The sequence below is a fragment of the Grus americana genome, chromosome 2 (genome assembly GCF_028858705.1).
Source record: "Grus americana isolate bGruAme1 chromosome 2, bGruAme1.mat, whole genome shotgun sequence".
NCBI lineage: Eukaryota > Metazoa > Chordata > Aves > Gruiformes > Gruidae > Grus > Grus americana.
Window position 1 is genome coordinate 103,886,889 of NC_072853.1, and position 12,839 is coordinate 103,899,727.

General features: G+C 40.6%; 1 protein-coding gene across 6 annotated transcripts in view; it reads right to left on the reverse strand.

Moving 5' to 3' along the window:
- The window catches only part of SLC66A2 (solute carrier family 66 member 2), a 68,931-nt gene that overhangs the window by 26,521 nt on the left and 29,571 nt on the right, over positions 1 to 12,839 (reverse strand). For all 6 annotated transcript variants that reach the window (XR_008575641.1, XR_008575640.1, XR_008575642.1 and 3 more), the window contains one exon: positions 1,324 to 1,540. Coding sequence is in view for 3 of the 6 variants with exons in the window: in XM_054814373.1 (XP_054670348.1) it covers positions 1,324 to 1,540 (217 nt within the window). In the remaining 3 variants the exon portion in view is untranslated. The remainder of the gene's footprint in view (positions 1 to 1,323; positions 1,541 to 12,839) is intronic.

The following is a 12,839-nucleotide window of genomic DNA, read 5'->3' on the forward strand; positions in this document are numbered from 1 at the left end:
ACACTATCTGGCAGCTGCTATCATAATGTGGCATTATAGCATTATGATTCATAGATAAAAAACATAAAGGAGAAAGTCAAACCAGAGCATAAAGAAGGTCTGCTAGGCAAATTGCCTTCAGGATATCACAGGTACAGAATTTTCCAAGGCAGCGTGTGCATGAAAAATACCCCAATATTTTGGAAGTAAATCCTGACTCACTCTGTACCAAAGGGGCTCCCAATCAAAAAACGCCTTAAGCATCAAAGCAAATTTCTGGACATTCCCTCAACAGCATTTCAAGCTAGAAAAGAACTTGAAGTAGCTAGTAGAAGTGCCTCCAAGCAAAACAAATAAACGGAACAATGTCAACAGACAAAGGAGAGAACTGTTTTGGTTTGGGGGTGGTGAGGAGTGTTTATTTGTTTTGACCAAAATAAAAATTATCCCAGCAAGTTTAAAAGCAATGAAAGAGAAGTCATTTCAAAACAACAAAAGAGAAGACAGTTAAAGTCACAAATGATCACAGCATTCTGTGAACTTAATTTGCTGTGGTACTGTTTCTACAGATCAGTGCACTGATGCACCACAGTGAACTGAATTTTCTCTCTTGATAAGCTTTACATGTTGTCTTTGCAATCTGGAAATCTTAGTGTTATGACTGAGATATCAAGTAAACAGTATGAAAAGATAATCTAGTTTAAAGCCCCTATAGTGGGCACGAGATTAGTTTTCTGTCTCACACTTGTTTTCAGAGGGTTTCCCAGTGTTGACTGTAAACGGCTAGATTGAGCTTTTTTAAATGTCAGTTACAAGCTTTGACAAATAAATACTGATGTGATTTGCTACATACATAATAATGTATTAGGAAAAACTGATGAGTAGATATGTGAGAAAAAGTGATGAGCTAATATGTGAGTTAGATTGACACAGTTGTTCACTACCAGCTCAAAGTATTTTCTTCCTCTTTATTACTTTTGATATGCAAGATCTCTTTAGTCTATTTCTAATTACCAGTGTAGCACAGCTTGAGTTGAACTACAATATGTTGCTAATGGCAACAGCAGTAGTTTTACATGTCTATTTTACTAAAATGTGTTTCACCTGAGAACTGTCCAGCTGGACTTGGACAATGGGTCAGCCCTCAGAGGTGTAATGAAGCTCCCACTACCTTTAGCAGTACTGTATCAGCTCCTACTGACAGAGAATCTACTCTGACAGCTGTTCTATTTTCAAGTAAAATTTAGAAAGATGACATTGCCCTGCCTAGAAAAGTATTCCCATGCTACACAAAGATTTACCAACAGGCACACACTTACTTGTTTTACATAAGAAACACCATACCTCATTCCTTCTGTAGACCTGTTCTGGTAGTTACGGTAGAGCTGGGGAACGCCTAACATAGCCTCGGTGAACACAGCAAGGAAGCCCAGCGTTTCCACAAAGAGAGATGAGTCAAGCCAGAGGTAAGTGATGTAACCGGTCACACCAGTGAAGGTCAGGACACACTGCACGTAGTCTGTAAACTTGCTCCAATGCCAAAAATAGTTCAAGTCAAAATCTGCAATAGAATAGGAATGCAAGAAAAATAAAATACATTTTCCCAGTGGGACTCAACGTTAATCAGGGTGGAATTGAGAACTGGGAAGTGTGAGGAACCCACTGTCAGTCTTTGGGGGAAGGAGAAGTTAGAAAATGAGGGAAAGGATTAAAAAAAATAAAACCAAAACCAAACAAACAAACCAACCCCACCAAACTCAAAACTAACAAGAAAAATAAAAAATAAAGTCTTGATTTGGAAACACTTTTTGGTGGGGTTGTTCAATAAAGAAACAATAAAACAAAGACTTGCAAACTACCAAAATATTTATGAAGATGACTTTTAAAGAGAAAGCGTTGACTTTCAGGTATCAAACATGAAGAACTCTGGATATGACTCTAGCAGAGTTGGCATAGGAAATGTTTCACAAAAAACTTCACAATACTGAGTACATGCCCCAAGCACATCAATGCAAGTGCTCTCTCTCTTAGGTCATTATCTCTACCTTCAAACTGCCTCAATCCAAGCTGCTTAGAAGGACACCTAAAGTCCACAGCTCTGTTCCCTCGTATGGTGCAGCTGCCTGCAGTGAAGGGTAAGCTGCCATGCCATGCCATGCTCTGTCAAGCCAGAGGTAAGTGATGTAACCGGTCACACCAGTAACCAGTAAAGCCAGTACAGCTTTGCTGAGACAGGTGCAAGACTGTGACAAGAATTGCCCCTGGAACAATACCTCCCACCAATGTCACCCCTTTTCACTCCAAGGGCAAAATGCACTTCGCTCTTGCCTTTGCCAGTACAAATGAGTGCAGGGTGTACACCCATTTTTAAATCTATCAGAACAAAATGCTATACCACAAAACACAATATCCTCTCTTGAGAGAATGAGAGAAAGAACAAACCAACCGTGCCATTTGCTTGGCATATTAACAGCATACTGCTAGAAGATGGGTAGCTATCTTGCTGATGAACAATAAAATATACAACCCTATTACCATTGACTGTATAGCAAAATAACAACGTAATTTTGAATAAGAACTCTAAAACAATTGTTGATTAGCTGTTCATGTCTTCCCTTCTTAAAAGCACTTGAAGTTAAAAATACCTACCTCAGATCTACTGGATTCTGTTAATTATCAAAATGATCAACCATCGTTCTAACAGACCAAATATGTGCAACACACCAGCACATCATCAGAAGGCTTCTGTTGCTGCCTCCTCAGAAGGCTTCTGTTGCTGCCTCCTCAGCAGAAGTACAGGATGCTACAAGAAAGTCCTACTGTTAACTCAGGCAAGGAAGACATTGACCTTGGCTAACACTAACAACAAATTCAGTGAAATGGGAATAAATCTGTTCAGGCACCTAGCTGCCTAAGGATACATATACATGCTAAACAATAGTTTCACTCTCTGCGTGTTTTCACGCTTTCCTATCATTATCAGTCTAGTCCTTAGTCTTTATTAACTAGTCTCCCCTTTTTAATACCTGGCAAACCCATGCCTCAAGACAACTACCGACTGCATCTAGCTGAATCATTTTACTTTGCCACACAAAGAGGAAGGCAAAACTGGCCAGGAGCCATTCCCAACCTGTAGCATTGTCAGCCATCCCCCAGAACTAAATTAAATAATCTGTGGCAAAGCCACTGTCAATGTAACATTGACCTTCAGTATTTTATGGCAGTGGCTCCTCAGCCTCACAACTCAGGGACACAAGACTAAATAAAAGGTAGACTCAGTGCTGGCACAGCCCACACAGCATGCGAGCATCATGCATTTCTGAAGCTTTGTGAAGGCTTTCCTTTGTGGAGATGAAGGAAGAACAAAATAGAATGAAGCAGAAAAAAAGAAGGCACAAGACAACCATAACCACAAAGGAAGGAAAAACATCATCCATTTTAATTTATCTCTGTTGCATTTTCTGGAGAGGAACAGAGTCAATGAGAACCTCTGACAAGGTAAAAGGACTAAGAGACACTCAAAACTCCCATTCTTTTCACTTTGCCTGACCTACATCTGCACAATATAAAACAGCAAGAGGCGTGACAGAGTAAATTCACACTAATTTCACCAGCTTCATGAGCAATACCAAGCAAATGACCTGACCCAACACGACAAATCTGACACTACGCAACTGTTACATTAGCAAGAGATGCTCTCTGGGACAGAAGCATTTGTGCTTACAATGGGGACAGAATAATGAACAACAGAAGACAAGAGGATGAATAGAAAGATAAAGTTGGTGAGGTTACAGGCCATTTAAAAAAAGCTATCTCCATTCTGGAAAAGGAGAGCTACTGATAGCTTTTGAGTAAGATGTAACTGCTACTTTTACCAGATTATTTCTTTAAACCTTTATTCTGAGATGTTCTCACACAGCCTTTAGTTTCTTCACAGACACCTAAAGCCTGGCTTTGAACCCTTAAAAAGGTTTTTCATTTTAATTCAGTGCTCTCACATTCAAACCTGCTGTGTAGAAAACTTGCATTTACTTTCCAGCAAGGGTCATTCAACTTTGATACAGTGTTTAACAGATACTGCCTCTGACCAGTACCTGAAAACTAGCAACTGGTGGCAGCCATAGGCAAGAACACATGAAAAACTCTCTTCGAGACAACTCCAGCCCTAGAAGAGACCCCCTTGGCTCTCAGGATAGCTATACAGTCATTACACCACAAATCCTGGACTCGACAGTGTTAGTCTGGATCTGGTTGCCGTGCTGCCTTGGGCACGCGGGACCGTTGGCCCCTCACTCATTAAACCCTCCCACCAGCTGTCAAGGCTGCCCTGCATACGCTGCTTTTCTCCTCCTGCATTCTCCACATGCTCAAGGATCCTTTTTTTAAATACCCATCCCTGTGCACCAAATCCTTATTTCCCCAAGTTCATTTTCATAATAGAAATGAAAGAACTAAATCTACATGGGGGTGTGGAAGTTTCAGAAGTTCAAGGAACAAAAAGAGTCAACGTTAACACAGCTGCTGTGAGGCCAGCTACAAAAATCCATGGACCCATGCAAACACTTAAACACTCAATTACCTCCTGCTACGCCAGCTGTTGATGTGCGTATTTCAGTACTGCTGCACTGAAGTCCATTTCCATTCACATAAGTAATAACGTCCCTGAACCTAGTATTAGGCAGCCAAGAAATCTGGTAATGATGATAATTTACTCATCATCTTTTGTCTGAAAATCTTCAGTATTATTTCTATTATAATAACATACACAGATGAGAAAACCATCGTGTGAAAGAGGACTTCAGCTGAAGCAGGAGAGTTAATTACTAGCACAGGAAAGCGACTGAGATTCTCTTTTGTTCAAAACTATGATGATGCTATATAGTCTCCATTTCACTATACTAGGTTATGAGTAAGTTCTAGTTTCTGCTATAAATTTTGCTTGGTAATGTTTTCCTGAAAGACAGACAGACAAAATGAGGTAAGAACAATTATAACCTTGGTAATAGCCTTACAGAAAAATGTGCATTCTCTTAAAAACAACCCAATACATAATCACTAATTGCTTTACTGAACAGATGTATTTTTGAAATGCAGAAGTCTATTTTAGGACACTACACTTCACCAAACTCTGCATTACCAACTACTTCCAGGAAGAAGTAAAAAAATGACTGAACTGAAAAAAAAAGGTAGAGAACTGCATGCCTGACCTTTCATATGGGTGGTAGTTTCTCTGGCTCTGACTTGAACTGCTAAACTGTTTTGCCATGATTGCTTCTTTTTAACCAAGGCTGAAGCTTATCTTCTCTGACAAATGGTTTCAAAAATTCAGAGGGGAAAAAAATCACATACCCATCACTTCAAGATTTGGAAATCAACTGTGACTCATTCTTCCAAGTGGCTCTCTTCTCAAGGGGGTCCAAACACATTAGCTCTGTAATAGGAGCTATATACTTTCAAAGAAAAAAAAGTTGGCTGTGTTGAGTACTGTGACAGGTATATGCAAAAAAGGCTTTTAAATGCTTAAAAACAAAAAGGGAACTGTCCCTTTAAAAAAAAGGAGTTTTAAAACCAGAACAAAGTCCCCGTGTGTGTGCTGACCAGTCCTGTCCCCCTCCATACAGAGCAATCTGCAGCAGAGGGAAGATGCAGATACAGCCACAACTGTCCCAAGAAGATAGCCAGACAACACCAGTGCCCTGGGCCATGTCATCCGAGGTGCAGAACTTAACAAAGTTACAAATATTATTGCAAACATTATTCACATTTGAATAAAATTATGACTAATAAAGATGATATTGGGATTTTTGTGCCCCCCCCGCAAACATCACCCCTTTTCTTTAAAAGGACAAAACAAGAAATCCCACTGCACCACAATTTATTTCTGTCAAATGTCTTAAAATCTGTCCAAGTTAAATCCGGATGCATATCTTTCCATTCCCTGAAGTGGGAAAGCACTGCTTGCACAACTCACTCCATTCACTAGCTCCCCATCCTGCCCAGAGAGACATTCATGACACGAGTTTGTAACCATACTCAGTTGATGCAGTTCAAATGGTAACTCCCAGTCACTAACATCCTGGATTGAGCTGAACTAGCATTACTGCAGTGAAAGGTACTATGTCTTATTACCCATGCCTGAGCTCTTTAATCCACTCAGTGAGTTGCATTTTAAACATGTTAATCCATTGATAGATGAGAGATTTATGTTGGAAAATCCTATTGATGCTGGGGGAAGGAGCAGCTCAGTAGGTTTTTTGTGCACTGACTGGAGAAAAGTCTACACGGCTTGAGGGAAGAAAGGTGAGACTAAAAGACGTCCTCTGGGAGGCATGTTGCGTGTCAGATACAAAAAACATAAAGCAGGCAGAGAACATTGCAAATAACCATGGTTAGCACTAGTCAGGCCAAAATGCAAGTAGAAAATTCAAGATTCTGGTGTGGGATAGATGCCAAGTGACACAAAGAGTCCACAGTATCAACTTTTACTTAAGGATGACACAGAGGTTCAAACAGTTACATTTTTTTAGTCAAGAAGCATTTTATACCAAGTCAGCTACCATGTTAGTTCCTTTTGGGAAAGTGAAGCAAAGACTTTGACATACTAAAATTATTTACTGTAGCTCTCAATTTCTCTAGTTACATCTCATTTTGTGCCTTGACCTTTCCAATTCTGTACCTACATCCTTCCGCTGCATTCATTTGTCTTTAGTAATTTGACCCAGTTCCCACTTTTTGTGTGGTTCCTTCTTGCATTTGAGGTTAATGAAGAGCTTGCAATATATATTCCCTGTCTTTGTGAGGTGGGAGAGTTTGCATTTGAGCCCTTTGTATAGCTTCACCAAGGAAATGAACTCTTTCCTTCTTACGAAGGCTACTGGTTTTATTTTACTGTGCTATCTCCTGCTCCTTATAAACACCATCAATGCATAGCCAGTCACCCAAACTGCCTCCCATAATCAAACCAAATGAACAACACTACTCACTCACTCATTCCAAGAGCATGTTGGACAGTCTCTTCTCCCAAGTGCCTTTCTAAACAGATGCCTGGGTAGTTAATATTCCTCTCCCCAGGTTATAACTAAGTCTTGTGCTTTAGGAGAATGCTGTTCAAATTTCCATCATCTAAATCTGGACTACAGTGCCTATCCACCTGACCTGTCTTGTTTCTGTCACAGCCTACTTCTGCACATGATCAAAGGAGTCCAGCTCAAGCACTCTGATGTCCAATGCCTCCCCTAACAACAGGAGAATCCAAAACCTGAGGGCTTAGATGCTGTGAAAGAGCCTGATAATGGTAATTCAGCCAACCTGGAACAGTTACAAAATGCAGTCATGGCTGGGAAGTATTTCAGGTTATTATCCATGGTATGTTTACTGTAAAATGTACACGCAGTTCGAGGACCAGGAGCTGGAACGTACAACTCTCTGCCCTGCCTGTGGTTCTTAACCACTGGGCTATGGTGCTGCAGGCTCCCTCCACTTGCTCTTTTGCATGTCTCAAGAAGCTTGTGGTCTGTGCTGTAGAAGGAGTTCAGCTCTGAGCAGCAGGCAAATACAATGCCCTTCCTCATCCCAGCCAGGCCAACAAGGGCAATTCTTTGGACAGTGGGAAGACAGAGACTTGTATCCCCTGGCTGACAAGAGAAATAAATTCAGACCTCTCACACTTTGAGTGAGCACTCTAAGCTACACACATGCACTGCACTCAGCAGTAGCATCTTAAATAAATTTTGCCACATCCTCTGAAGAGGACTTGGGAGGCATCTGCCGCAGGAGGTGGGGCCTGGACAGTGGATTCTGAAAAGGAGACTTTTACACTTGCAGTCCTCCAGCTGCGGCAAATCCTCAGGCATTTGCCTCGGGCGTTATCTGTCTTCCTGGCAATCCTGATTTCAGATGCCTCATCTCAAGACAGCAGCAGGATTACAGAGAAGCACACTGGCTAGCACACCCCACCTTGCCCATTCTGAGCAGCTCCCAGCCAGCAGGTTTCTCTGATCCTCTGTTGTGAAATTCCTGCGTACCCCACAAGGCACCCAGGAAATAACTGGGGTGACAAGAGCAGGAAAGCTCTGCATGACTGTTATCAGGCAATCCATCACTACTTCTTCTCTACATATCCAGCTAGGCACTTTCTTCTTTCCTTCCAGAAAGAAGGAAGGAAGCAGCATTAGAGACAGTGAGAACTGATACATTTAGATTTTCTTTCTTCCTTTTTTTAAGAAGTGATAGAAACCTGCAAAATGCTGTCTGAAGTCAGCATTTCCTTTACACTCACTGGGACTGAAAAGGGACTTGTTATGTTTCACTCATGGTACAAAAGAGAAGAAATGAGAACTCAGCACCAAAAACTTCTGGCTCTGATTCAAACTGCTCTCCTTTTGAAAAGAAAAAAATTAAGGAATCCACCATCTTGCATAGTCTCTATAATGATGCTAATATCACCATTCTCCATCTCCATTCCCTCAGGCCTGTGACCTAGGAATTTCTGCATCTCTGTGTACTTTTTAGTATCTGCACAGCCCTGTCACCACAGTACCTGAGCATCTCTCCATGTGCCTTTACAACATTCTTGTCTACAGGCTGTTGTCATCTGGCTTTCATACTGGGTAGTACCCAAACACTGTCACTTCTTCCTCTCTAGCACATCTAAGATGGGAGCACAGTATTCCAGAGGGTCTTGAACCTTCTGAAAATATCACCCCAGCCTATACTAAACAAATTACTGTCATTTCATGAAATCCATTTTCAGTCATCTCCTCTAGTTTGCCTTGGTTTTGCCTCATTGTATGTGGTGTCACCAGCTTCTACAATCTCTTATGCTGGGTCTCTGTTTTGTCACATCACATTCATGTTTTTTCCCCATCATCAGGTTTATTATCCACTCTTCTTCCTCCTTCTCAAAAAAATCATACATAGGCAGGCTGAAATTTTTCCAGCACCATCTCCCCCTCATGGTTTCTCACTCATCTTCCATACTGTCCCCCAGCACAACATACCTCCAAGCATCAGCAACTGCTCTGCCCTCCACCTTCAGGTCCTATGAGGTCCACTCTACCTCCTCACCAAAGGGAATTAGTAATTGCAAGGTTAAGAGACACGTTAGTTACAACTACTTTAAAAAAAAAAAAAATCACACACAAATGCAGTGGTATATATAAAAAAGTCAAACAATCCACACTCCATTTCATAACACCCTGCCTTTCCCATCAATTTGCTACTTTCATGATTTTACAGCCTTTAGTTTAAGGGAAACCTTTGAATACCACGTAGCGCAGTGGTCTTGACGAGAGATAATTAGCAATAACAGCTATATTGACCATTTTGTGAACAGCAATTAAAAAGTTACACTAAGTCTGAAAGTTTTACCCCTGCTGCTAACAACACACAGGATAAGAATGAAAACCTAAAACAAAATATTCATACCCTGGGCACCTCCGGTGCAGCTGACAGCCTTTGCTGTGCTATATGCAGTGTAATTTGCTTTGTACACAGCTTTAGTTTATGGGAGCCTCATACTAAAGAGAAAAAAACATTTTAAAGAAAAATACAGTTAAATAAACCCACAAAATTAGGCCAACCTTTAACTCATCTTTGACATTTTCCATTGTCTTACAAAAGGACACAGAATTGTTTACATCACTTGCACTGCACTCTTACCAGCCCTGTCAAAATTTTATTTCATGTATGTGTTTATATATACACCTAAATATACTTGCATACACATACATACCTCTTCCTCACAGTGCAACTGCTAACGTTATAAGCATTAAAAAGAAAGCAAAATTGTAAAAGCAAGCAAGGGAAAACAAAGGGTTTTTTGTTATAATACAGAGGAAGTTTTAGCAAGCATGGTATCTGTGAACAAGGCTCCAACTGTTGGGCTCAGAGAATGCTGGTGAATGCCAATTGAACTGGGAAATCCACACGGAGCCCAGCCATCTCTGCACATTACTGCAGAACGAGTGTAAGCAATTTTGGGTGAGCCAGAAGCAAACTTCTTCCCCACTCCCCCCCTGACAAAAAGCCTGCAGAAGTGTACTCTGGACTAGCCTCTTCCAAAGCAAGGATATTTCTTGGAGTTCTCCAGATGGCAGACCCTTTCAAGGCAATCTTGTACTCTGATTTCTTCCTAAGGCCAGCTGAGAGAAATCACCAGGCCTGTACTCCTAGAGGAGGCCAGTAAGATTAGGAGAACAAGAACCCGAAAACCACCACCACAGATACATACCAATATTGCTATTAGAGCAAGGCACTTAACTTAAGCCTAGATGTATTTAAAACAATGTAGTCATAGGACTGTATTTCTGCTGTGAAGATTGGCCTCCTTGGTAACATCAATACTGAAATTACCTACTGTGTTACTGCTACTTTTGCCTGTTCAGTACAGAAGTCTCTCCTCCCTCTATTCCAATGTATTGACTGTTGTTCTTGGTCACCATCTCCATGAGATTGTCTCAATAGCTGGCAAGAGTAGTCAACTTACACGACAACTGATGGAGAACAGCCTAATAACTAGGCAGATCATGAGGGTAGGAAAGCCATTGGAATGAGGTATCTGTGGCCCAAAGGAAGTAGTGCTACAGAAAATAAGCTATGTATTCCAAAGGCGGAGTGAAAGCAGCATAAACAGCTTTAGAAACCACGTGAGAGAGAGAGCACAAACTTCAGAAGGAAATCTTCCTCTCAAGGCGCAGCACAAGAGTGAAATGGGAAGTCCAGGGAGTGCCACAGCAGAGTTTTGATGACTCTGGGCAGCCACTGCTTTCACTACAAACACTCCTGATTCTGCTCACTTCCTATGGGATTTTTGACGCTGTTGGCAAATAAGTCAAACTAATGAACTATATCCCCTAAACCTTCACCTGCAAGCACAGCTCTGAAGTAAGGCCTTTGCTCCCAACAGCACTAATGACGGAGGTGGCAGATCAGAGCCAAGCTCACTCTTCTTTTGGTTAGATACGCCTTCCTGTGCTAAATATAGAAAGGTACTTCTTTTTCTGACAGCAAGCTAAGCAGGGATGATGTGAATGTCACAGAAAGAAGAATGTGTATTACCAGGTTACTATTTCTACAATAATTTTAACCATATTTTACACTATGCTCAGCATGGTTTATCTAAGCTATCATCCACAACCATACCAGGTAGTACACAAAGGCCTCCAGAAAAAAGACTAAAATGGAGTAAGTTAAGCACTGCAGAGCAGGCAGCCTTGGCTCCAAAATCATATAGTTGGGAGTCATAAATTCTCTATAAAAACACTTTATTTTGAATAGTACTGAAACTTATTATTTGAAGTTTGTGTCTCAGAAGATATTGGCTATAATATCAGAAACAATATGCATTTATCATATGCCTTCTCATTCAAAGACTGCAATTAAAGTTCTAAATATTCCAAAACTAATTCTGTGCATTAGCCCAGATGCAGGCTGCCTCAGATACCACAATGCCAGGGATTACAATGCCAGGTTGCATGTATAACACAGAAAGTTACTCCCAGAAACTCTAGAAGTAATTGGCACATAATACTTCACATACCCCCTTTTGAACTGCAGCTATCTGGGGAAAATGCTGAATAGCCAGTAATTTACCTACAGATAAATGATTTCTCTCTTTTTCAGCCTTCTCTGAGCTTGACATACCTGAGGCTCTATCTACTCTGTTGTGAAGACACCACAAAAAGACAGCATTTATGTGATTTTTTTTTTTTCAGATACTGAGGTCAGGCACACATACATGCCTGTGTAAGTACACAATACAAAGCTACACACTCTTCCTAAATATATAAACTATTCTCCTCGTGTAGGATTTTTTGGGGGAACGTTTAATCCTTGTTTCCTAGGTAACCCACCACCAGCCAAGATAAATTCTAGCCCCCAAAATGGCCCTACTAATTTAGCATACAAACAGAAGAATGCTTTGTACAGCTGCCTCCTTTGCTAAAATAATGTCATGTGGCCTGCTAAACATCTCTTGGCAATTGCCTCAGTTAACCTCAGAATGACCCATTTTAGAATCGACAGTTTAACGCTTCAAACTCATCACAAGCATGTAGGAAATTGTAGGAAGCTTTCTGCTTTTTTTCACTTGCCTCTCTCCTCTGCCCAGACCCTGCTACACACATGAAAATGTCAGACATGTTTTCTTTAATTATCTGAGCTGCATTACAAAGATGCTAATATCTCAAAAAGACTGCACAATCTACTCCATTTCATAGGGCTTCCTTTCAAATACCTATTGTAGTTAAGAATAATAGGGTAGGCTGGTGAACAAAAATCCCATTTTGAAAAAAAAAAATAGAAATTGGTATTTCTGGATTTTTTTTTTTTGTTCTATGCTGGAACAAAAGCAAGACTTTGGAAAATCTGGGAAACGATTAAGAGAGAGGCAAACATACAGACGGGATTTGGGAAACAGGTTCAAATTTTTAACATCTCCAATTTGAATTAAGGACCTTTCACCTAGGTTTTTCTGTGTCCTAATGGAGCACCCAGTCATAAGGCTACTGTCCTGTCAGGTCAGGAAGTGTCTCCTCTCACCATAAATTCTGCCCTTTCCAGATGAAAAATTTTCAACAAACAAATCAATTGAAATAATTTATGTGTCTGTGAACATGTGACCATTTACCAGTGACAACCCTTATCTTCAACAATAAATTCACAAATTTCTGGCCAGTAGTAGCAGAAAAATCTCAACTTAAAATTTCTCATTTGCTACCATAAACATCATTTAAGCATACTGACATTTGTAAAGCTATGGAAATTTGATCACTTTTCTTAAAAGAAAGAAATGTAGGTAGATGAAGCTGGGAATAATTTCAATCTCCATATGGTCTTCTAGGGAAAAGGGCAAAAAAGGA